Source organism: Protopterus annectens, chromosome 3.part1 (assembly GCF_019279795.1).
Source record: "Protopterus annectens isolate FY-2018-M chromosome 3.part1, PAN1.0, whole genome shotgun sequence".
Lineage (NCBI taxonomy): Eukaryota > Metazoa > Chordata > Ceratodontiformes > Protopteridae > Protopterus > Protopterus annectens.
The window spans coordinates 1672971414-1672997705 of NC_056732.1; the positions used below are offsets into that span (position 1 = coordinate 1672971414).

The window sequence follows — 26292 nt, forward strand, 5'->3', positions numbered from 1 at the left end:
CACAGTGTGAACTCTACTTCGATGTTGACTGATGACTAATAATTCTTCTGTCTTACTTTTGCCACGTTGGCCTGAGTCATGAATAAAAAGGTTATTTGTACTATGTCACCTACCCAGTAAATAAACAAAAGATAAAAATCAACCCTGAAAAGTTCTACTTTCAAATTAGAGTTCTGTTCTTTACATGTCTTTAATCTGGTCTGCAGTTGCCCAAGTGCCTCTTGTTGTACCTAATCAGATTACTCTACATACGATTATTTATCAGCTTGCTACAGAACACCTTTCTTTGTCCCTCGATGACCATGTAAGATTTCCTCAGTGTTCTAAATGATCTCATATTATCAGAAAATTCATTGCTTTGGGCGACTTTAAGTACCTCCAATGTAGGACATGCTCCAAAATTCCTAGATTTAAACATAAAAAAAAATCTTGAGCAGTTAGTAAACAAACCTACTACCAGGCAGAGCATTCTTGGCACATTTCTTAAAAATATGGCTGCCCCTTGCACTACTGCACTGATCTCCTTCCCCAGCAACGACTGACCACAAACTCATAAGCTCAAGAACGTACACTGGCATCTGAATGAAAGGCAATTACAAATCCTTCTTTGACTATGTTAGAAAAACTAAAAAACAATAACCTAGACTGTTCTGAATGTATTCAAAATGAAGCTTCCTATTCAGAGCCAACAGACACTGCCAACATTCCTGCAAACAAATTCACTGCCAACTTCCCCCCAAGACTTCTATCCAAAGCCCTGAAATACCAGAATCACTTATTCCTGAAATTATCTTTACAGATCATTTAGTGAAAGCACTAAACAAGGCCAACAATACTTCCTCTATGGGACCTCACAATATACCCAGTTGCTTAGTTAACTTTGTTAAATAAACATGCCCTCAGAGACCCACTCCAACTGTTTAACCTACGTTTAGTTACTGGTTTCATCCCTGATGAGTGGTACACAGCAGTCATGATGCCCCTCCATACGTGTGACCTTTTAACGGTCCCAGGTAATTACAGACCTGTCAGTATTTCAAGTGTCATTTACAAAGCCATGGAATGTGTTATAACTGAACTCATAAACTACAACAGCAAGAATCAATCAATGTGACACCAAACAATCTAGTTCTGCAAAGGGCAGATCCATCTACTGAAATTGGTGAACGTCTTTGAAAGGGTTACCGAGTCTGTAGGTGATGGCAATATTGTACAAATGGCATATCATGACCAGGTGCAGGCCTTCATCACCATTCCCCAGGCTGCCATCATATAAAAGCTAAATGTGTTAAAAAGTGACTCGTACATTGTAAGACTGACAGCAAACTGACTGAAAGGCAGAACCTACACAATGCAAGTTCATGAGAATATAGGAAAGTGACCAGCAGTGTCCCCCAGGGCTCAATATTGGGACCCCTCCTTTTTGACCTCCAAGCAAAGCACCAAGACCTTTGGCTAACAAAGTCTGCAGCCTGGGAGTTGTTAGGTCACCCTCTGATACTCAAACCCTCCACAATGAACTCTCCCTGGTAAACACTTGGTGTACTAAACATGGGCTCAATTTAAATGCTGAAATGTGTAGTATTGTCACTTTCAGCAGACCACCTCTCCCCTTATCATACTGAATAGACAGCAAACCACTATGAAAGGAAAATGTAGAGAGGTACCTAGGAACTTGGGTAGACCATTCCCTCTCTTTTGACCATCATCTGACAATGGTTGACAGGAAACCTTTTTATTTAACTAATTGCAAAACAGATTATTTTCAAGGCTTAAAGAAGTAATCACTCCCTTATACCCAACATCAATCACACCAATTATTGAGAACAATGCCCCTTCAGAATATATCTCACCAAACATATCAAACTAGAAAGACTCTAAATATTCAAAACAAAAAAAAAAAGATCACAAACTTACAATCCCTGAGCTATCAAGAGAAGCTGGATGTTCTGTCTCTTTCTTCAGTGATTTACAGACTTTTGGCATGAGATTTCCATCTTGCTTACAGTTTTATAACAGACTTGCTCGTCTTGGACCTCCTGTATTTCTGCAAGTCCAATGGCTTCAATAATAAATCAACCAAGTAAAACGTGGTGGGACAAGATTATAACTCAGCCTCTCCCACACCTCTGAAATAAAGTTCCCTTGTATGTTAAACAATGTGACTCACCATCTTCCCTTAAACAACTTAGATGACTGGATGGGTATTCATAAATTTACTCCAGGTCTGACTGGCAAGGTGATCCTGGAAAAGGAGTTGTGGCCTAAGGGAGGTGTAAACTGACATGACAAAATGGTGTTTGGAAACTCTATTAATCTAATCCAGGAAACACAAGCATGGCGAGAGTTTCTAATGGGTTCCTTGACTGTAACACTAACTGAATAAAAGTTATCATTAACCCATACTAAATCAAGAACCCTGTCGTGTTTTCTTAAATACAATTTGAGCAAAATGATTCTGTGTAGCAACAATCAAAAGTTACGCAGGCACCTGATTGTTGTTGTCAAAGAGGGCCATTTTGTGTTAGGGTCATTTAATTAACTAACAATTATTAATGCCCATTCACTGAACCAAGCATCTAGTTCCTCTGAACACTTCTGTCTTTACCTCAGAAGACATATTTAGTGATCTATAAAAAGCTGTGATGGTTCGCATTTCTCCTCCAAAGGTAATGAAGAAGGATACAACTATTTCACTGTCAAATGGATCACAACATTTCCAAGATGTAATAATATTACTAACACATATAGAAGCTCCTGACCCATACCTATTAGTTCGAAATCTACAATATGCTAAACATCCTGGAACATGCATTGGTGTATGTTTTTTCAAACAAGTCTCGCTCAGAAGCACTACACTTTAACCTTCAATGTTAATTCTAGTTTCAAACTCGCTTATTATTGAGACTATGAATATTAGTAAATATTTCAGTGTTCTCCTAGCATCAATAATTGTATTAATGTATTGTCTGCATACTCTAAAAAACGTTTATTTTATTGCTTGTTAAACATGCTCTCAGTTTCTTATCACGAATGATCAAACTACCTTTGCAAAAGATGGTACTTATACACATATTTTTCTATAAGTGAATAAAATTCATTACAACTGTATAAACATATTTCCAATGTTTTACTTGTAAAACTGATGGCAGCCTTTTCCAAAAACGGTCCACGTATATGGATAGTAAGGTGTCAAAGAGGACAGTTAAATCCTTAACAATACTCATATTTACTATGGCTTTCACACACTTACCATTGATAACACATGTTTTACCCACATCATTAGTGCCACAAACTATTATAATCACATATTTCTAATTAGCCCTGAATGTTTTATGTAAGGCTAATAAAGTTTATATCCTGGCATAGATAACTCTGTAACATAGGAATCTTACACCCAGAATCAAAGAAGCTAAGCCCCCCTGCCACCTCAGCTGGGAATCCCCTCAAAACAATAATCTGTTTTTTTTTCATAGGTTCATAGGTCTATACTAGGCTAATGACCACCTCCTTTTTTTTTTTTTAGCTTGCTCATATGTTCCTTCCACATCATCAATTTCTGCTGTACATATTTTGTTAGTTGCCCCACCATTTGTAACAGGGGCAGCAGATACTTGATCATTACAAATCAAATGGTCAGGCACACCCAAATCTGTTTTTTGTTGATGTTTATTTACTTATTTTATTTATTTAACATTTATTTACTGGAAACGTCCGACTAGACCTGAGCCCATTTTCAGCATAGGCCCAAGGAAAAAGGCTCCAGATGCATGTTTTTCAAATGTGGGAGGAAACTGGAGCACCCAGAGGAAAACCATGCGAATGACAGGAGGACATGCAGACTCTGCACAGAAGACACCCCAGCCGAGAATCGAACTAGACAGCCTCTTGCTGTGATGCGATAACGGTAACTGTTGCACCACTGCGCTGCAACAAATAGAAAAATAGAATCTCCCTTCTCCTCCTGTGTGTAAATGACAAAAGTTTAAGTGTTCAGCTTGTATTGCTACATTCATATGCTATCTATCTATATCATGGGTTTGTACTAGGCTAACAATCAGTGGGTCCTTTTAAGCCTATTTGTATATCACAACATGTCTGATACATTTACGTACCCTTGGGTTGTGTAATCAAGGGCTTGGGTGATGAGACATTTACAAGAAACCTCTGCCCATTAGAGACATCGGTGCCAAACCAGGGGTGAACATCCAATTTCCGACCCACTAGACGCACTAATCCAAGTTATACATGAATTCAGTTAGGGAAGCACTCTGCTTCATGTGAATAGGAAGTGTGTTCCAAAGAAGAGGTAGACTCTGAGATACATACTAGTCTCTCCAACAGGTCCTATTTATGTCACAGGCAAGGTAAGTGCTTAAATTGGGTAATTCTGGTGCTATCTGTTTTGGGGACATGTAGGTGGTCCATCAGAGTGTGAATAGAGGATGCCTTGCATGCCACGCATAGATTACCCCTCAACAGCCTATAGAAGACAGAGCAGAGATATAAGACATGCTGTTCATGCCCTATATTCTTTCTGTGAGAAACCTCTGTGGACATTCCATGCATGTGCCTGAAGGAGGCTTAGTATTCAATGATAGGCCTGAAAAGTACAGAATACAGTGGAATAACAACTTCCTTGGACTTCGATACTATACCTTTATTTACAAGTTGTGCAACATATAATGATTTAATTACAATTTAGGTACATGAAGGCTAAAGGGCATGTTATTGTCTATGTACATCCCCAAATCTTTGACTACTGGATCTACTCTTAGGGGTGTGTTGTCAATATGGCAGTTTCCAAGGGTAGCCGAATACTTGAAGGATGCTATTATGCATTTCTTAGTCCTGAGTTTAGGCTATGGCTCCACCCACCAGTTACCTGTCTGGGTCATTCCTTCTTGGAAGTTGCAAGTGTCTATGTGAGGACTCTATGACTGCTCCTAATTTGTAACTGTCTGCAAACTTGGTCAGCCAGAGGGCCTTGATGTTGGCTTTGACTTCAGAAAAGCATATGCTTAGAGACTCCACTAGTGATTGGCCTCTTTGTACAATCTCCAATCCTAACTTTCTTGGCCCTGTCTGTGAGACAACTAGCTTGCCAAATGGTGACATGGATTCCACACTAAACTTTGTGAGTTTGTCTATAATGCCCAAATGTGGTAGTGTGTCAAATGCCTTGGCCAAGTCAAGGTATGTAATGTACACTGCTTTGCCATTGTCCACTGCTTTGAAAACTTTCTCAAAGAAGTCCACCAGGGTGAGAAGGCACGACCTGCCCTTGATAAAGCCAAACACAGCCATAAACTAAATTGTTGTGTACTTGGCACACTGCATACTTTTTCAGTGCCAGCTAGTAAAATTATTGACATTGTCAGCCATGAACTAACATTGAGTGCAAGATGTTCAAACACCTTTATATATCACATTTTCCACAGCTGCTACTGTTTCATTAGTAACTTTTGCTTCTTTAATCTGGCATCTACATTGCACTTCTGTACTTCAGCACTGAATTTTAACAGTTATTCAGTACATGTGTTACATAAAGTGCCTCTCTTTAATAAACTGCTACTTAAGTCTTCCACATGGCATATATCCATTGCTTCCACTCTAAAGCCAGAAAGCCCATTTCTAATGTGATAAGCATAGCACAAAATTACTTATTAGTTTTAACGTAAGCTTGCTGTGAAGAAAACCAAAGTGGTTCTTAGAACTTTAAGAGAATTTTAATCTCTCTAGCCTCTCCTGGTGCTCATATGGATTGTCCAAAGGAGAGTTCACCATGTTGTAAAATTTAGGGACGGCCCTCAATACACACACCCCAATCCAAAACAATATTCCTATTATTCCTACCTTTCAAAAGTCTAAATAAAGGAAAAATGAATTACTGTTCTGTTTTTTCCAAAAACAGCAAAAGAACTTACTTTTAAACAGCAGAAATGCCAATCAGCAATCCTTCTTGGGAAGGAGTCATAGAAGGCTTGAGGTTTAGAAGGACTGCCCTTATCCCCAAGATGTTGATATGCAGTGCTGACTTGAAGAATGTGCAGACATTCTGAACTGTCTGCCCAGTGGAATGCCCACCAACCCTAGATCTCATTCTCTCATTCTGACTGATACTAATGGAAGGGGTAATAGAAAGGGATTCCCTTCAGGTAAGCTGAGAAGATGCAACCACCACTGAATATGTACTTTTCATACCTTCAAGATCAGAATACATAGATCCTATCCAAAAGTGAAGAAGGCTCCTGGGCTCCTTGGAGATTCTGATGTGGAGGTAGACATACTAGAGGCCCAACAAGCACATTCAGTCTCCTACAGATAAGCATGGAAGGACTGGCTGCACCAACACCACATGAAAGGTTTGTCTAGAGATGAAGCTGTTTAGGTCCCCTCGCTAGCTCTAGTGTTGACTAGTGTTGAGTGTAGAGATCCTTACTCTCTTTGGAACTGAAAAGAACATGGATTAAAATCCTGATGCTCTGTACTCTGGTGGAACCTCTTGTAGGTTTCTTTTCTAGATGAAGGGAAAGGCTTACCTTCTTGCAGCTTACTTAAGATGTTGTGGGACATACATGTCAAGCAGAGCTCCTCCTTGGCCCCCTTCAAAAGGAACCTTGACGACTGGATGGGAGATAGAAAATTCACCTCAGAGATCACGTCAGTCGCCCTGCTAGACAGGGGTCCAGGGAAGTAAATATTGTGGGAAGAAATATCCAGGGAATTGTTATGGTTAGGCTTGTATAAGCCCTAGGGCCGATAGCCTAGTACCAGCTTACGAACCTATTAGTCATTTAGTTATTTATTTAACATCTGTTTGCCAAGAAAGTCCAACTTGGAAAGAAGCCAATTTTCAGTGGAGGCCCGGGAAGAAACGCTCCAAATGGGCAGTGATTGTGGAGATGGAGACATATGGAAGGATACTTAATTCTTCTGGATATTACCATGTGCATCAACCTGTCATGAAAGATGTCCATGCCAACAGATGGAAAAACAGACTGTTCCAGACTGCTGGTTATGACCTCAGCACTATTACTGCTTGCTTCCTTTATGTGGGCTGTGGCTACCCAAAGACTGACGAGGAGGCTCTCATTGAGAACACAATCTCTCAAGAAATTGCCCAGTGATGGGGTTTCTCTCAAATTGCTGTTGGTTCTCCTGCTGTGCCTCGTATCTAAATTGCATTGGGCATCAGCTTCTCTATGCCCCAGAAAAGGAGCACAGAGGCTACTGGAATATTACGTTGACAATAGTGCTGCTCTCCTGTCCTTCTCCAAATTGTCAAACATCCCACTATTTCTCACATAAAAATGTATGGGACTTAATTAGAGGAAACCCATAAAGGTCACCTTGATGTCCTCACTGAAATCACTTAACCTGAACTACATGTGTCAGTAAACAGCAACACCAGATTCTTCAGCTCTAGCCAAACTTTTGGTTTTATAAATTATATGCATCATTATGTTCGTCAGAGAAGAGCCATTTCACGACTGGGACAAAGTTTGTCTTTAGATGGCTCATTGCAACTGTCTAACAGTCCCATACATATATATGTATAAATCATGTAAGCCATCTACCATCTGTAAGAGAATATTTAACATCCTTGAGAAACAAATGTTGCATAAACATACCTTCCTAGTTGGTCTACTGCTCCAGATGTTTTGTCAGGTGGTTGGACAATGTTAGATGAATTTGTCACTGTTTCTATGAGCATATAAAATGTAGTCGCTTCTTTAATTGTTTTATATGTAGTTTGTGTGTAACAAAAACTAAAGGAATATGCTGCAGTTAGAAGACAGGCTAGTACTGCACATTTTTGACAATGTAACTGAATGCATTGCAGAGAAAGTACAGTTGTGTACACTTACCATAAATGTAGATGTTCGAGTGCATTCACTGTTGCAGTCATTACATTTGGGTAATCTGTTGGCAGGTTGCCCTCAGTCGACCTGAATTCCAAAGTCTTGGGTCCTGCGTCAGTTGCTGTCTCCTTTTCCATGACGTCAGGTCGTCAGGGGTATAAAACAGGCAGCCGATGCCATTTTCTTTAGTTTTTCTTGCCCCAGATGTCAGGTGCCCCCCAAATGGGTAGCAAAAATATATATAAACTATATATACATGCAACAATATAAACTTTACCTTCATCTACAAGCAAATACACCACAAAGGCTGTAGAAAATAGTGAAGGAAAGAGAAACTCCAGAATAAAAGGGGGATGGCGGGAGGGTAACCTGGACTGCAACAGTGAATACACTCGAACATCTACATTTATGGTAAGTGTACACAACTGTACTATGTTCTTCGTGTTTCACTGTTGCAGTCATTACATTTGGGTAGAATCCCAAAGCTATGGATGGGAGGCTGGAGCTAAACTGTATTAGGGGCGGCTATAAGGCCCTGCAGAACTGCAGTGGCGAAGCCTGTCCTGGACTTAGAGAAGAGAGGCAAATGATAATGCTTTGTAAAAGTGTGAACAGAACTCCAAGTAGCAGCTTCTAGAATGTCTTTGGTTGGTACCCCTCTGAGAAAAGCTGCTGATGTAGCTGCAGCCCTGGTGGAATGAGACCTAATGCACTTGGGCACCGGTTTGCCATGATGTAAGTAGCAGAAACGAATGCAGTGGCTTATCCACTTTGAAATAGTCTGCTTTGAAATAGCCTTTCCCTCTGATCCTGCAGCGAATGCCACCAGTAGCTGCTCAGTTTTCTTAGAGCTTTAGTCCTGCTCAAGTACAATCTTAGTTGTCTGTGTACGTCCAAGGAATGCAGAATCTGCTCCCCCTTGTTCTGAGGATTTGGATAAAAAGTTGGCAGATGAATAGTTTGGTTAAGAGCCACACTGGAAACCACCTTAGGCATAAAGGAAGGATTGTTCCTGAGGGACACCCTGTCTGGGTAAAATATGATAAAAGGCTCCACAGCCATGAGGGCTTGTAGCTCAGAAACCCTTCTTGCTGAAGTAATTGCCAGGAGCAAAGCTGTTTTCCATGATAAGAACTTTAGATGTGCAGTAGCAGCTGGTTCAAATGGAGGCAGGGTGAACTTTTCCAACACAAAATTGAGGTCCCATGCAGGAATTGGAGATCTTCTGGGAGGCCTAAAATTTTTGGCCCGTCTAAGATACTGCTTTAGCAAAGGATGAGAAAAGATTGGTGGCTCCGTGTTGTAATGAGCCGAGATGGCAGAGGCATGGATTTTTATTGATGAAAAAGATAGGCCTTTGTCAAGCATCTCAGTCAAGTATTGTAAAATCTGAGGAATATTTGGCTCTGCTGTGTCAGTTCCTTGCGCTTGGTTCCAAGTACAGAATCTCTTCCATTTATCAGCATAAGATTTTCTAGTACTAGGCCTTCTGGCTTCCAAAATCACATCCATCACAGATTTACTGAGAGGTGTTGTTTGAATAACTACATGATCAGCCATGCTGCCAGGTTCAGTGTTTGGAGCTGATTGTGCAGGATCTGATTGTTTTGCTGAGACAGTAAGTGAGGTATTTGAGGCAAGTACCAAGCTGGGAATTGAGAGATATTCCTTAGGATTGGATACCAGTGTTGATGGGGCCAGTCCGGGGCAATTAGTATCATCTTTGTTTTTTCTTGTCTGACCTTTAGTAGGACCTTGGGAAGAAGAGGCAGAGGAGGAAAGGCGTAGACTGACAGGGCGTCCACTTTTCATGCTTATCTATGATAAGTCCTTGTGCAGAATTTATCCAGTTGATAATTCTAAGGAGAGGCAAACAGGTCTATATCTGGCCTCCCCCATTTCTTTGTTATCATGCTGAAGACTTGTGGATCCAGTTTCCACTCGTGAGGGTCCATAAGGTTTCTGTTTAAGTCGTCTGCAAGAGTGTTTTGCTTTCCTGGCAGGAACTGACCCTGAAGATGTACTTGGTAAGTCAAGGCTGTGTCCCACAGTACCATGGCTAGTCTGCAAAGGGGGTATGAGTGTGTGCCCCCCTGCTTATGCACCACATAACCGTGGTGTTGTCCGCCTTTATCAGTAGTTGTCCTGGATGAAGGTAAGTCCTTGAAGGCTGTCAGGGCATTTTGAACAGCTAACATCTCTTTTTGGTTGATATGCAGATGAATTTGTTTTGGGGTCCATATGCCCTGAATGCATCTTCCCGCCAGGTGGGCCCCCCATGCATAGTCTGATGCGTCTGTAGTTACGGTTTGGCTGGCAGGGGGTAGACTGAAAAGCCGTCCCATGTTTTGGTGACATGCCTTTGCCCACCAAAGAAACTCCTGTTGTAGGCAGGGAATGTGAGGAATCATTCTTTCCAGACTGTGACAATGTTGACTCCATAAACATTTTAGGTACCACTGCAGTTTCCTCACATGCGGTCTTGCATATGGAATCAGTAGAATGTAGGATGCCATGAACCCCAAAGCCTACAGAGTTTGTCTTGCAAATAACTGGGTTTTTGTTGCCATCTGTTTGAAGTAAATAGTGAGTTGCCTTTGTTTGTCTGGCGTGAGGAAAGCCATCTGGGTAGTTGTATTCAAGCTTGCACCCAGGAATGTTACCTTTTGAGAGGGTACCAGTTGAGATTTCTTTTGGTTTATTGTGTACCCTAGGCATGTTAGAAGCCTTTCACAAACGCCAGATGCTGAAAAAGAATGTCCTCGTTCTCTGCTTGAATGAGACAGTCGTCCAAGTAAGGACAGATTTGTATACCTCTTTGTCTGCAAAATGCAATTACTGGTGCCAGGAACTTTGTAAAGACCCTGGGCACAGTAGATAAGACAAAGGGCAGTGCAGAGAATTGGTAATGCATAAAGCCAGCCTTGAAATGGAGGTATCTTCTGCACAATTCCCTTATTGGGATATGCAGGTATGCCTCTTTTAAGTCTAATGTCACCAGCCAAGCGTTCTTGCCCAGCATGGGTAGAAGCTGCTGCAAAGTAAGCATTTTGAATTTTGGAATGTCCAGGAATGTTTTCAAAATTTATAAGTCCAGTATTGGACGCCAGGCCTTGTCTTTTCTGGGTACCAAGAACAGTCTTGAATAAAACCCTTGTCCTTTTTCCTGTTCTGGCACTGGCTGAATAGCCCCCATATCCATGAGGGACATAACTTGTTTCTGTGCCTCTGCCCATTAATTCTTTGGCAGATCTGGCAAACCGTTTGCAATTGGCAGTGTGTGGAAGTGGAATCTGTATCCCTGAGATACTATGTTTAACACCCACTTGTCCTGGGTTATTAACTGCCAATTTTGAGCATAAAGTGTTAATTTTGCCCCTATGGGTGCTGCCAAAGATAAGTGCTTGGTGATGGCAGAGGAAAGTCATTGAGACTGTTTACTGTAGGTTTGCGCTTTATTTCCTCCATATTTGGAGGTAGACGCACCCCATTGCTTTAACCTGTAAGAATCCTGTGACTGGTATCTAGAACCTTTAGGGTGCCTGGATTTGCCCAGTGGAGCTCTGTCGGACACAGGAAAGGACCAATTTTTTGTAGGCCAGTGTCTACTGAATCTTGGTGGCTGCACTTGTAAGAAATCTTTTACAGTTTGCATAGACATAGCTTTGTCTTCCATTATTTTTAAAACCTCTTCTGCCTTAAGACCAAACAAGAGTATCATGTTGTAAAGGTGCATCCAGCAATTTAGCTTTAACATAATCAGGCAAATTTTGCTCTTTTAGCCAGGCATGCTTCCTAATCACGGATCCAGTAACTGCGGGCCTGCAGGAGGCCTCTAAGGAATCAAAACCACATTGCAAAGTATGCTTTCCAACTTGTTCTGCTGCATGCAATAATTCCTGCAATTCTTTATTTTCTGCACATTCAGAAATCAACATCATTTTCTGTTTCAGTAATCCCATGACATGTTGCTGATACAGGAGCATATGAAACTGTCAGTTTAAGGCCCTAATTGCCAAGGTTGCAGATGTATAAACCTTCTTTCCCCATCTATCCAGTGCCCTGGAATCTCTGTCAGAGGGGGTAGGATTTTTTGCTGTTGAGGCCTTAACACCGTTTGCACCCTGTGAAACAGTTTCAGGGTCAGCAGCAGGGTTTTTAAATAAAAATTTGTGTGAGTCAGGAACCCTGTAATATCTGTCTGGTTTGCTAGGAGCCGGAGGTAAGGAGTCTGGAGTCAAGCTTGACCCCACAAAAACACATCATCCACAATGTCTAAAACAGGAGATATGGCTAAAGGCATATGCTGAGGGAGAAGAAGGAAATCCCTAAGCCTCTTTTTTGATTCTGAGAAATCTTAACTCTCCCAGTGAAAATGCTCCCTCAAAGTATGCAAGGTTTCTCCAAAGGAATAATCTTCAGGAGGAGATGCAGATGGGATAGATTCCTCTGCATCAGAATCCTCATAGGGTGGTATAGAAAATTCCTTATCAGAAGAAATAGAAACCTGATCTGAAATTTCATAATCAGTGTCTTGCCTAGGCCTCTTATCAGGTGGGGGTTGGGAACCCCTGATCAAGGTAATTAGGCCTTCAGCCATTTTGATCATCTGTTTTTGGGCATAGAGGCCTGTGCACATGGCTCATGCGTCAGTTTTTTAGCTTTAGAAGTTGCTTTTCTTTTTGATTTTGAAGCTGGTGTCGGTTTTATATAGAAATGCTGTGGCCTGAAGACACCCTCAGAAGCAGGTACCTGCTCAGCGGCTTCGGACCCATCCGAGGGAGAGACATCCGCGGGTACAGTACTTTGAGAATCTCATGGTATGCCAGACTCCACATGGGTCTCGGTAGAGGCCTGTGACTCGAAAGTAGCGGGTATCAGGAGCTGCGAAAGCACCTCACTAAGTACCGGCGAACCGGCAACTGGCTTAGGAGAAGCTTCGTCGGTCTTGGACCTCGTCGGCCTGTCTCTGTCCTTTTCTTTGCGCTTTTTGTGAACTCCGGTAGTCGGATTACTGTCCGACGACATTTCAGGATAGTTAAATCTGTTTCCAAAATATTTTGAAGCAAAGATATACCGATGCTTAATAGTGCATTGGTTAAATCTAGCACAAAACCGACAGCTAGGCACGTTATGATCGGGGCCTAGGCAAGGAATACAGTATAAATGGAAATCCTTATGAGGTTGCTTCCCACAAGTAATGCAATTATTAACTTTTACTGACATTGGAATGGAGCAAGAAAAAGTTTCCCCAATGGGGTACTTAGCTTTAGTGAAGACTTCGGTTCTGAAACTCGAATTCGAAAATTTCAGGAGTCGGCCGACCGGCACTTGCAAACTGCTTCTTCTTCGGGCACCGCGCGGCAAGAAAGACTAAAGAAAATGGCATCGGCTGCCTGTTTTATACCCCTGATGACCTGACGTCATGGAAGAGGAGACAAAAACCGACGCAGGACCCAAGACTTTGGAATTCAGGCAGACTGAGGGCAACCTGCCAGCAGATTACCCAAATGTAATGACTGCAACAGTGAAACACGAAGAACATCAGTATCATAAACATTAGATATGTCAAGCAAGTTTACAGACAACAGTTCATACTGACAGGATTGGTTTTGAAATAAAAAAAATGATCAAGTTCATGCTGAAAGTGTAACCCTTTTGCTGGATTCTATCAGTCTAGTAGTAGCATCACATGCAAAGATAAAGTAAGACGAACTGTTTAACAAGATACATTAGATTGTAAAACTGCTTTATGAAAATGAACTAACATCTAAACTTTTGATATGTGCTAGACCACAGAAAGTACTTACTTCATTGTACACATTTACTGTAGTATACAAGAAAGTAAAATTATGTTATCAGTTGGTTCTCTCTTACAGTACAAATTATTTTACCTTCCAGCTTGTAGCAAGAGTGCATCATACTATCTCTCTATGCCTTCATAAGAACTACGTATCACTTATGCATCAGTATATTCATGTATGTTTTATGTTTATCAAAGTCATGCTTCTGCTTTGTTGAACAGTATCAGAGTCATGACTTATTATCAACATCAGGGCACTGGGGAATTTGACACTTCTTGACCACAGCTGTAGAAGCCAGGGTGTCTGTCTTGTGTATCTCTGAAAAGAGGCAGGTCGGGCTTTTTATTATTAGGAACCACCATGTAAGGTTTTTTTTCCAAGATACATTACTAGAATCCCAGAGGATGATCAGCTATGGAAGGACCATCATAAAGTACTGCTGGGTAGACTAAAAAGCCTTCTGAAGCAATCTCTTTGGACTGGAGATTGGATCACAAAGTGATTCTCCTTGACACATAACTTCAAAGGAACTACCCACATTTGGAAGTCTTCTGATGAGGATGCTGAGAAGTTTGTGTCCTTAACAACATCAACCATGAAAGCTTCATCAGGCAAGTACAGCCCAATGGCCTTCTTTGAAACCTCTGGAGGGTGAAGGTCTGGGGAAAACGAAGACACATGCTTGGAAGCTGACTTGATGGTGAGGAGTTGCTCAAGGTTTTGGACATCTCTGTTCTACTGTGTGACACACGGTAGAGTTGAGGGCTTTACTGAAGGGAGGTACGGCTGAGAGGGTACCAGTGCAAAGTTGATGGGTGGACTATCAGGGAGTGCAAAGACAACCACTAACACTGAATGGATCTGAACCAACAATGGTACCAAAGTTGTGGGACAAATAATCAATACCAAGCAAATCATCAGGTGACAGACAATAGTGGCACCATCAAGGCTGAGGTACAAATGTAAACATCGACACAGCAACTACGGGCAATGAAACAGGCCTTGATACAGAAAAGTATACTAAAGGGTAGAAGACCAGCATTTTTGATACCAACACTATAAACTGTGGGGCCAATGAAGAACTTGGTGTCCTAAAATGGGGGAGAAATACAGCCAGGGACTCCTTAACAACAACGGAATGAGCATGGGTAGGGGCATGATACAGCCCCCCCCCCCCCGAGACCTCACCAGGGCCACTGTCAGCTTGCCAGAGTTTATCTCGGACATAGAAGGAAGGGAGTAACTATAGGCAGAGTGTGTTTCAAGGTTAAATAAGGGAAACTTCGTTGTCAGCTCCAGTATCAAACACATTAAAGATGATTTGAAATTTAGATGACTGTGACAATGAAGGCTATGCAGACACGACTTCTACCACTTAATTAGCCGTTTTCACTGGGTCTTCCATAGATTTAAAATGTAACAAAGAAACTGGAAAGGCCAAAGCAAAATCTCTACACTTTGAGTGCTTAAGGTCCTTCAAGTTTTTAGAAGATAAGGAATTGAATGTTAGGAAAGGCTTTGAAGCCAATAATCTACTTATTGCCATGACAGAGTTTGTTTAAATAGGGAAAAGCTTTGAATTTACTGCTTCTTTTTAAGGAACAAGTTAAAAATTTTACACTTCTGGGTGTTAATAAGCAGCAGACACAGACCTAGAAAGTGTCTTAGGGAGGATTCTTCGCCTCCCACTAGTATAATTAGAGAATTAACATATCATGTTGCAATAAAGGACAAACATTTAAAAAATAGGGGTTAAAATACCCCAAAATTAAGTAGAAAGATGTCCAGTATATTTTATATATGCATATTTATGCAAATTATGCTAATGATTAAAAACTAGCTACGTTCAAATATAACCAAATCAGTCACTGGGACAGATTCCAAGACTTGCTCTCAGTGTAAGTGACTTACTCTGATGTAAGTCACTGCCCTATTTCCAAAAGGCTTGCTTTTGGTGTAAGTGACTTACTCCGATGTAAGGCTTATACAAGGCAGGCTTATACTGGGGAACCAGATTCTGAAAGACTTGCTCACAGTGTAACTGGTTTACTCTACAGTAAGTCACTTACACCGACAGGAAGTCTTTAGGAATCTAGTCACCACGTACGCCTACTTTACAGATTGACTTATTCTCATGTAAGGCCTCTTAAACAGAGAGCAGATCTTTTGGAATCTGGTCCCCAGTGTAAGTCTGCTTTATAGATAGGCCCTACACCACAGTAAGCCACTTACACAGTGTAAGCTTTCTTTGTAGACAGGCTTTTGCTTTATTGATGTTTTATTTCCTGGGCTATGACTGAAACTGATCACTGCAGATCAACCCACCCCCCAGTAAACCGACAAACAAGCAAAAATAACTAAATAGCTAGCTAAATACATACATAAATAACATATGTACCTACATAAATAAACATTTTTTTTTTACTTTCCTATGAACAATTCTATCCTCTCCTTTTCTTTGTGTGTTTTTCCCCAATCTTACACTCTTGACCTGGATGTAATACCTTGAGATATAAGCTGGAAGATGAAAACAAATTTCTTTACAACAGTGGATACCGTGATCAAAGGTCAGTTCATTGCTAACATAAGTTCCCATATCCCTAATATGGGATCAGTTTTCAGAGATGTGTTCATAGGTTCATACTAGGCTATCTGCCCTGGGGCATTTATAAGCCTAGCCAGAGTGTGTTTGGCTTTCTCCACCCATTTTAAATTAATTTTGCTATGCCCTTTTTCGAGGTTAGTATACTGTGCCTCTGTCTAACAGTGACACAGAAGTGATACCCGGGGTAAACCTACGATCTCCCATCCACTCATCAAGATTCCTCTTGAAGAGAGTCAATGAGGGACTCTGCCTAACCTGGACTGGGATTTTATTCCAGAGTGAAGGGAGCCTCTGGGTTATGAATCTGTCCCTCCAGCATGTCCTATTTATTTCAGTGCTGAGGTTCAAGTCTCCCGAGCGTAGCTCGATGGGATTTGAATTTTCTGAGGTGCAGCATGTCCATTAATTCCGGGTTGGACATGGCTTTATCGTCAGGCACAGATCGCCTCTGAGCAGGCGGTATGCCACTGAGTAGAGCTGGAGTTTCTTTAACCGGGCAGCATATGGCATCTGTTTGAGCCCTTTGATCCTCTTGTTGAGGTACTTTTGGGGTCTTTCCAGTTGCTGCAGGTGTCTGGTAAGGTACATCCCAAAAGGGCATTATACCCAATTATGGACCTGATTAGGGATGACTTAAGAGGAACGATAATCCTCTGCTGATCTAGATGTGAATCCCTTCATGATTAGGTGGGCTATATAAAATGTTTTTCTAACCACTTTGGCCACGTGATTGTCAAATGAGAGATTGCTATCAACTTGGGTCCCCAGGTCCCTAATTACTTCTTCTGTACTTAATGGATTACCACCTATGTGGTAATTTGTGGGCACTTTGTTTTTGCCAAAGGGGATGACTATACACTGTTTGGCGTTTAGCTTGAGGCCATGGCTCTGGCACCAGTTGTCTGTTTCTATGAGGCCCTTTTGGAGGATGCTTGTGTCGGCTGGAGAGTCGATTATGGCACCCAGTTTGCAGTCATCTGTGAACTTGGTCAGCCACAGTCCTTCCGTGTTGGCCTGTACCTCTGAGAAATATATACCGAACAAGAGAGGTCCCAGGACTGACACCACTTGTAACTGGTTTGGAGTCTGACATGGCTCCAGCAATTCTAACCATGTGGGTTCTGTCTTTGAGCCACTTTGCAACCCATCTAGTGACATAGGGGTTTATATTTAAGCTGGTGAGCTTATCTATAATGTCAGAGTGGGGTATTGTTATCGAAGGCTTTTGCGAGGTCCAGGTAGGCTGTGTGGACCACCTTTTCTCGTCAATGGCCTTGGTGACTGTTTCAAAGAAATCGACCAGGTTTAAGAGGCAGGATCTGCCCTTAACAAAGCCAAACTGGGTAGGATCCAGTGTCTGTAGGTCCCCAATATCTTTATTTATGAGGTCCATGATGATCCTTTCCATAGCTTTGCAGACCAAGCTAGTCAGGCTTATGGGGCGATAGTTTCCAGGATCCGTTGAGGCACCACCTTTGTGGAGAGGGACCACTGTTGCTGTACGCCACTCTTTGGGTACATATCCTGTAGTAAGGCCGAGATTGAACAGTAGTTTTATGTTTGGGTTTAGCTCTTCTTGGAGTTCATGTAGGATGCAGCCCGGGATACCGTCTGGTCCCATTGATGCTGTGTTTTTTGCTTTGGAGAGGGTGGCTCTTACCTGAGCATCTGAGATGTCAGGGGGGGCAGCACTCTGCTGGAATATATATTTGCCCTTTTGGTGGGGGAGGGGGGGAGAAGTTTGCGCTGAACCTGTCTGCTAGAATGTTGGCAATGCTTGTGGGTTCGGTGTATTTTTTTGTCATTTTGGACTAATTCTGAGCATATCTGGGAATTCCCACCCAGGTTCCTAACATAACTAAAGAAAGCCTTGTGATTATCCTTAGTGTCCTGTGCAATTTTTCTCTCGAAGCTGGCCTTAGACGATTTTATGAGTGCCCGTAGTTTTTTGCTAATACTGATCAGAGATGCCTTCCCTTTTTGGGATTTTGCTCTATCATGTAGTAGCTTCCTCCTTCTATTGTATAGTTTATTTATGGCTGGGGTCTTCCAGACAGGACGTCTGCCTTTGGAGGATTGGGTCTTGGTTTTATTTGGGATTGCATGATCCATGCATTCCTGAAGGTGTTCATAGAATGCGTTTATAAAGGACTCTGCGGTCTGGGCCGTATTTTCCACAGGCCCGGGGGCTTTGAAGGATTCCACCTCGGTTTTGAGGAGTGTGAAATTTGCTTTAGAGAAGTTTTTCACTGTGGTTTTCTGGGCAGGGGGTGGGGTCGGGATGTGAATATCCAGTGAAATTAGTTTATGGTCTGATCTTACCAGTGAGGGATACACTTCTGGTCTGGAGCATAGAGTCCACATGTTGGTGATGATCAGGTCCAGTATATTTTCCCCTCTTGTGGGAGGGTTAACAAGTTGTTCTATAGCATCTGAGTTTATAAATTCTAGGAACTCTTTGGGCTAGGGTGTTGGAGCTAGAGTAATGCTCCCAGTCTATGTTTGGGTAGTTGAAGTCGCCCAATATAATGGTGTTTGGAGAGACCTTCATATTTTCCAGTGTTCTCAGGAAGGCCGAGTGGGGTTCCTGGGTTTGGGAGGGTGGTCTGTAGCAGGTTATAAACTGGAAGGCAGTTTTACCCACTGTTAGTTCCACATGGATAGTCTCTGATGCGTTGTGCTGTGCCACCAACCTGGAGGTGTGGGTATCTTTGACGAATATTGATACTCCCCCTCCTTTTGTGGTTCGGTCCAAGTTTTGGGGCCAAAAAGCATGGTATGAGGTATAACCTGGTAGTGCTAGGGTGCTCTCGGGAGCCTTAAACCAGGTTTCTGTTACTGCACAGATATCGATGTTCTCCATGCTAAGGAGAGTTTCGAGTGCGTGCATCTTGAGGTTTAGACTTCTGGCGTTGAGTAGCATTACTCTTAGTTTCTTATCCCTTGTGATACCTATGGAGGTGGGTTTGTCTTTTGAGCCTTGCCTAAAAAAGGCACTGTGGGGGTAGCAAGAGCCTTTGCCAATATCCGAAAGCCCAGGGGTGACAGGTGCAAGATGTCCCTAGCGAAGCATCGTGGCTTGTCGAGCATGTCATCCCAGGCTGACAGGCACTGGATCCCCTTTGAATGACACCAATACTTAAGCCAGTCATTGAAATTGATCATCTTGTCTTCATATTGTGGCATCATTCTTGGTGAGGGTAAGATGCTACTCAAGGTCAGGGTCATACCGGCCTGGGCTACATGCTCAGAGAGCTCCTCTATGTCTCTTTTCATGTAGTCCAGGAAGGTACTTCTCAGGTCATTCACACCAGCATGGACAATGACTGAGTCATATTTGTACTTGCCTTGGAGTGACCTGAGTGCTTGTGTTATGTGGTGGATCCTAGCGCCCGACAGGCAGCTCACCGTGACCTTCTCCTTGTTCAGCCTGGTGAGCGGGACGTCAATGTGCCTGACGATAGAGCCACCTATTACAAGTGCATCAGGTGTGCTGTTTAGCCTTAAGGGCTGTGACTGTTTGGCACACTGGCTTTGTGAGCTATGTGTTGCACGTGTTTTGTTTTGGGGTAGCGGTTGCTTGGGTGTCTGCTTTGGAGGTCTCTGCTGCTTAGGCAGATTTTTATTTAGAGCCTCCAAGTATGTTTTTGTGTGTTTATGTGTTTGGTTTGCTGTCGTGGTAGGTCTATGTGAGACTGGAATTGTAGTGAGTGTGGTTTCCTTCTCCTCCTGACTGGTTATGCCGGTACTGAGTTGAGAGAGCTTAGCCTCCAGTTTGGCTATATGGTTGCATCTCTCACATGTGTTGGAATTTGTTGGGAGGAGGAGAGGGTTGTCTGTGTACATGAGGCAGTTGTAACATTGCCTCAAGATTCCCAGATTCACCAACTGGACTGAAGAGGAGATTGACAACTGACATTTGGACATGCTAGAATAGTATTGGGAATTCCTTTATAATTGAAAAAAAGGGCCAATGGGGAACAAGGTACTCAAGGGGAGTTTGTGAGGGTGTAGTGCTTTTAATTTTTTAGTGCTAACTTATATAATTGCTTTAGTGAGCAAGTGCCAGGTAACTTAAATGCAAAACCACAAACAGTAACTTTCTTTCAAGTGAATCAAGGAAATAAGTACAGTAAGCAATGCAGATATCACTAGGGATCCATAGAAGTGTTGAAAAGCCGCGTTTTATGTGGTATTAGCGTTTCAGGGAAATAACAAGCATACAAACAAAGCTAGATTCAGCAGGCCTGGATCTAGTCTATGCTACAGCAAACAAGGTGTACCAATTTCAGTAAGAAACAGTTCAAATATGCAGGCACTATAAGCCTTTAACCAGAGATTCCCAGCTCAGAAGGGCAGAGTCAAGCCTCTCCTCCCACAAGAGTGCAGACCACGAACCTTCTTAATGTAAAATAACTGGCCTGAAGCCCAAGTGCTTAAACCAGAACTAATACACTTTTAGAATAACAGACACTGAGCCCTCAATCAGCAGTTCCCAACTTAGAAGGATGTATGCTACCTGTCCTGCCACCACAGTTATCAACCTTATAGTTACAAGGGGAGTCATGCTTCCTGAAGGATACAATTATACACTTCCTGGCATTTAATTTTAGTCCATGGTTTTGATATCAGCTATTTGAGAAAGGCCCTCCTGCAGGTATGGATGGTATGTACTTCAGTGCACCTCTTGGCTGACCCCTCGGTGGAGGCAGATAGTTCATGGGGCCACTATTATGGGTGAATATGCAAAGGCATTGGCTGAGATGCAGTGGAGGTGGGACGATATGCCGGCACACCCAAACTGTATGTCCATTCCAGACATTCAGACAGCACTTTATGAGAAGAGGAAAAAGATTATAACAAAAAATACTCACAGTGGGATACTGGTGCACCAGAGTCCTTACTCTCTTCACTGGTCGCATGCGTGAGTCGGGTATAATCCAGGTCCTTACTCTCTTCAATGGTCACACACGTGGGTCGTGTACAATCCAGGTTCTTAATCTCCTTATCAGCCACAGGCATGGGTTGGGTACAATCCAGGTCCTTAGTCTCCTCACTGTCCACAGGCGTGGGTCAGGTACAATCCAGGTCCTTACTCTCCTCATCAGCCACAGGAGTGGGTCTGGCACAATCCAGGTCATTACTCTCCTCAAAGGCCACAGGTGTGGGTCAGGTACAATCCATTTCATTACTCTCCTCACCGGCCACACATGTGGGTTGGGTACAATCCAGGGGAAGCTAAGATGGGTCAATTAGTTGCAGTGAATGAGGAGGGGGTCACTGCCTCCAAACACCATCTAGGTTGTTGCACAGCTGTATACTACGCATATGCGTGCCTAAGGACATTCACTCTGCTTACATTCTTCATGCATTACAAGTGGTGGAGGCAAACATAATGATCTGTCCTAGGCCAACCTTATATCTAGTTATACATGGTGTTTTGTACACTTTCTTAGTGAATTATGCTCAGTGCAATGCACCAGAATAAGCTGCACATCGCACTAATGCTACTATGCATATCTGTACTGTATGTACTGAAACAAAAGATCTGTTGCTTCTACAGTCCATGGACGTCACAAAACTGGATAATAGAAGGTTCCACTGTCAAGAGCACGTACAAACAAAGGAGGCTGTACAGCCTTCACAAAGGGTAGAACTGTGGCCAAATTCAAGGGAGCAGTGTCACTACAAAGTAGTGAAGCACAAGATGTTTCAGTTAATACCATCCTTTTAACTCCATCTATGCACGTATGTTATGCCCTTCTCACAGATGCTGCAATGCATTCTTTGATGCATCATTTGTGTGCACCCACAGAAGATGGTAGGAGGAAAGACTGGTAGTGGTGTCTGAGTAAGTATGATCCTACATGGTGTAACACATCTTCATGTGTTGCATGTTATCGTCACTCACCAGCAATTCTGTCACAAGGGATTCTGTGCTGTACTGTACACTAATTAGTTAGATGCGTCACATGTCACTAATGCTTGGGACATTGCATACACATTTCCCAGACTCAATCCCATTAACTTCCACTCCCAGTTCTCTTTTTCCCAGTACAGTGATCATGCCATTTTCTTTTTTGCGTTGTGCACTACTAAATGTTACATCCCAGCATTCAATTCTTAACACAGCCATGCCAGTTCTCTGTACCAAAATCCCATTTATCTACTTACATTTATTAACATGGTAATCCACAGTCATCAGATAATATATTTAATTATATTTAAGACAATTAACAATGGTTCTGCTATGTTTTCTCAAGTCATGAGAGTTCCTTTCACACAGGTTCAGTCATAACAAGTTGTAAATAGTAGCGCAAGTATACAAAGTCTTACAATGCATGCACGTGAACTTGTCACTTTATGTGCTAGCCTGACTCAGATTAAAAAAAGCATTCTTGCAGGAAGGCAAGCCCCCATCCACTTCATCATGTCCCACTTTTTGAATTCTAATCCTGATAAACAGCAATCACTCACAGGCAATGTAATGCCTGTTTCACTCCTTCCCTGAAGTGCACCAACCTTGTAGCATCTACAACTTACTGTCATGCTAGTAATACAATCTCATTTTATTCAGAAGCAAATAAAATGAGACAATGCCAGCCTGAGCTACAAGTCTGACCAACTGTGATTCAAGTGCAGGTGATGCGAGCAACTGGTTGTAAGTCATTAACAATCCAGACATACAGCAATGTTCAAAAGGCAGCAATTAATTAATCAAAACAAGTACAGAAAGAAACATTAAAAATAGCAGTTACAGTATTTTACCCTGTCACCTCTCTCAATACTGAACTGATGAATTTCATTTCTACGTCTGTGTCTGAACAAAGAACAGAACTGCTATTCCAACATACTTGGATTTTCTTCTATCTCAGCAGGCTCTGTATTATGTATATATATTATCTACATCCATAAAAGAGTTGCACATCAGCATGTTATTTCTAGATTGTGAATCACGTTTTGTTTCTGCCCTGCCATCTCATCTTGCCATATGCCCTCAGTGTACACATTACTCTGAATCTCATTTGTAAGCATCCTGGCATGGACCTGTCCCCTGAAATCCCCCAGTCTGTTTAACCTGAAACGCTGTCCATGATGTATAAATGCTACTGCCTGGTTGTTGGATCACTGTAGGTGTAGATGATGTACTGGCCATGGATGTCAGAGGTTGCAAACGGGTCCAAAAATATGACTGTCCAACTTGTGAGTTTATTTTTTTGTTTCTGACAATGCTTCAACCTTCGTTGATTACATCTCATATCGCATTTACTACAGGAGGCCTTCTCAGGTGTAGCCCATGCGGTCTGTGTATGTAGAACAACATGTGTGTGCCCCTGCTGTCTCGCTATTAGGCATACTGCATGCTTTCTTTGCATGTTCCCATTGCACATACCTGCTTCACTCTATCACCTTTATTATTCACCTAATACTAACTGTGTACTATGATACCACCATACAGCTTACTACTGATAAGATCTGGCTTATGTATCATGCAAGTTTCTTCTGAGAGACATCCTTATTTTAACTGAAACATACCTGGCACCACATCAGCATGACCTTCAAATGCCAAACTTGAAAACAGGCACAATCAAAAGATTTGTTCTTCAAGTCCAGATACCCTCACTATAACCTCCATAAGAAGCATCACTCAATTTCAATAAAAATGCAGGGAAGGAGAAATCAACATGTCTGCTGATGCATAATCTGTTCTTTTAAAGTACCCATCTCCATGTCAGTGTTTTGGTTTCAGTGAGTGAACTCACTCTGCTTGGGGTTCTCCTCCTACCTCTATTCTTGGGGTACCAAATCTGAACTCAAGATAACACATGCTAAATGTGTGGCTGTCAACATCTGGCATAATGCCTTATAAATCGCAATTACTGCAAAAATTTTATTACACTTTCATAAAAAAAAAATCTTCCTTTATTACACTTAAATTATGAAAATCCTTCCCACTCCATCAGACACTATATGCTTGCCCCCACAGATTTTTCTAACATTCATTTCCATCAGTAAATTCTGACAACCTCTAAATTGCTCTGTACAACATCCTGATGGACATATTTCTCTATGCGAATCCATATGCAGTCTTGTAAATATGTACAAATGAGTACAAGTCTTAATCATACCTATGTACATATACATTTATTTCACTTGTGCTTATCCCTTTGTACTTTTGTATTCAGTATACTCTGTTGCTGCCAGCATGGATCTGGCTGACCAAATAAATAATTTAACACACCCACCATGACAGATATAGCTATGCAGAAACTGTGCCACATTGTTTCTCAATGTTTCCACTGTAAGCTGTGGGTGGTACTTTTATATACCACTGTGAAAGCACAGCCTACACAGACAGTTAGTTACACTAATGCTACTCCCCAGCACCAAACAAACCTAGGATTCAGAAAGCCCAACCAAAGTACCTTCATTCAGTATGACACTTTGCTCCGGCAGCTAATGTAAATGAACAACTACATTAAATGTATGGGTAAAGTGCAAAATTTCTGGACACTGCAATAAATGAAATATTGAAATACTACTACAACACTACTAACATTGGACCGCCTCAAAGCCCTATTCCTGTATTCTGTCTCCTAAATGCTGCTGAGGGGATATCTATTCCTAGCATACAAGGCACTGTCAGACCCAACCCTGATGGACCACCTGTATATCCACAAAACAAACAGCACCAGAATTATCCATTCTAGAAACTTAAACTTTGCCTGTGATATAAAAAGGATCTGCTGGAGAGACAGGTATACATCCCAGACACTACCCCTTCTCTGGAACTGGCTCTCCATCCACGTGAAGCAGAGATCCTTTATAACCCAATTCAAATCCTTCTAAGTGGCTCAGAGTGTAAGTAAGGGTATGGCATCCAGATCTAAGGATGTCACAGTACCACTGTACTCAGCCCTCACCAGACCAGTTATCGAACACAATGCATCCTTTGACATGTACCTTGCCAGGCACATGCAACAGTTGGAGCATCCTCAGAGATTTCTCATGAAAAAAATACAGGTTTAACCAACATGTCATATGTGGACTGATTTAAAAGCCCTATCACTGTATTCAGTTTCCTACTGATTACTGAGGGTGATTTATGCCTAACATACAAGGCAGTCTCTGAACAGCCCTGATGGAAATGTTGGATATTTGCAAAACTAAATGCAGCAGGGTCATCCACTCCAAAAATCTAAACCTGATCTTTGACATGAATAGATCATGCTGGAGATACAGATGTGTGTCCCAGAGATTGCCACTCCTCTGGAATAGGCTTCCTGTTCATGTGAAGCAGACCATTCCCTGACCATCTTCAATGGCAATCTGGACCAATGGATGGGAAAATGCAAACTCAGTCCTGGGGTTGCACTCATGTCCCTTATGGACAGAGGCAGTCTGTGAAAACTGTCAAAACTCCACTTGCTGACCCTTGCTACCTTTCCCCTAGGGATAGAAAACTGGGTACAACTGACTAGGCTTGTAAGGGCTCTTGAGCCATTAGCCTAGTAATCTCCTCTGAACCTATGAAGTGTAACTTGGACAATTAGATGAGGAACAGGTAATTCATTCCTGATTTGGCACCTATGTCTCTAATGGACACAGGTAGCTTGTAAAGGGGTGCCAGAACTTGTCAGAGATTTGGGATGCATGGCTGGGCTTAAATAGGCCTTTGTGGTCATTAGTCTAATACACACCTATGATCCTATGAATGATTCAGGTCATGTCCCACAAGGCAAAGCTACTTTGTAATACTACTGCTTAACCTTACCTTTATATGATAGGTCAAAGCATCCAGTTCACCTTGATTCAGTTCCTTGTGCTTCCGCTTGCGTTTCTGTAGAGGGAACAAATTGAATTTCATGTGCTCACTAGATCTTGCTTCTGAAGATTTCTTTGGAGATTACTTTGCCACTACTATTTATTTACCCAACAGCACAAAGTTCTAAGTAAGAATGTCATTTTAAACAATACATAATTTCACATTCAACAAAATACATTTTGAAATTAATTT

General features: G+C 42.0%; 1 protein-coding gene across 2 annotated transcripts in view; it reads right to left on the bottom strand.

Annotated features, from left to right (window-relative positions):
* Positions 1–26292, bottom strand: part of METTL4 (methyltransferase 4, N6-adenosine) — a 282933-nt gene that overhangs the window by 225331 nt on the left and 31310 nt on the right. The window contains exon 3 of one of the 2 annotated variants that reach the window (XM_044067699.1): positions 26050–26115. The exons of the other annotated variant lie outside the window; for it this stretch is intronic. Coding sequence (XP_043923634.1) covers positions 26050–26115 — 66 coding nt within the window. The remainder of the gene's footprint in view (positions 1–26049; positions 26116–26292) is intronic. 2 annotated transcript variants of the gene reach the window in all.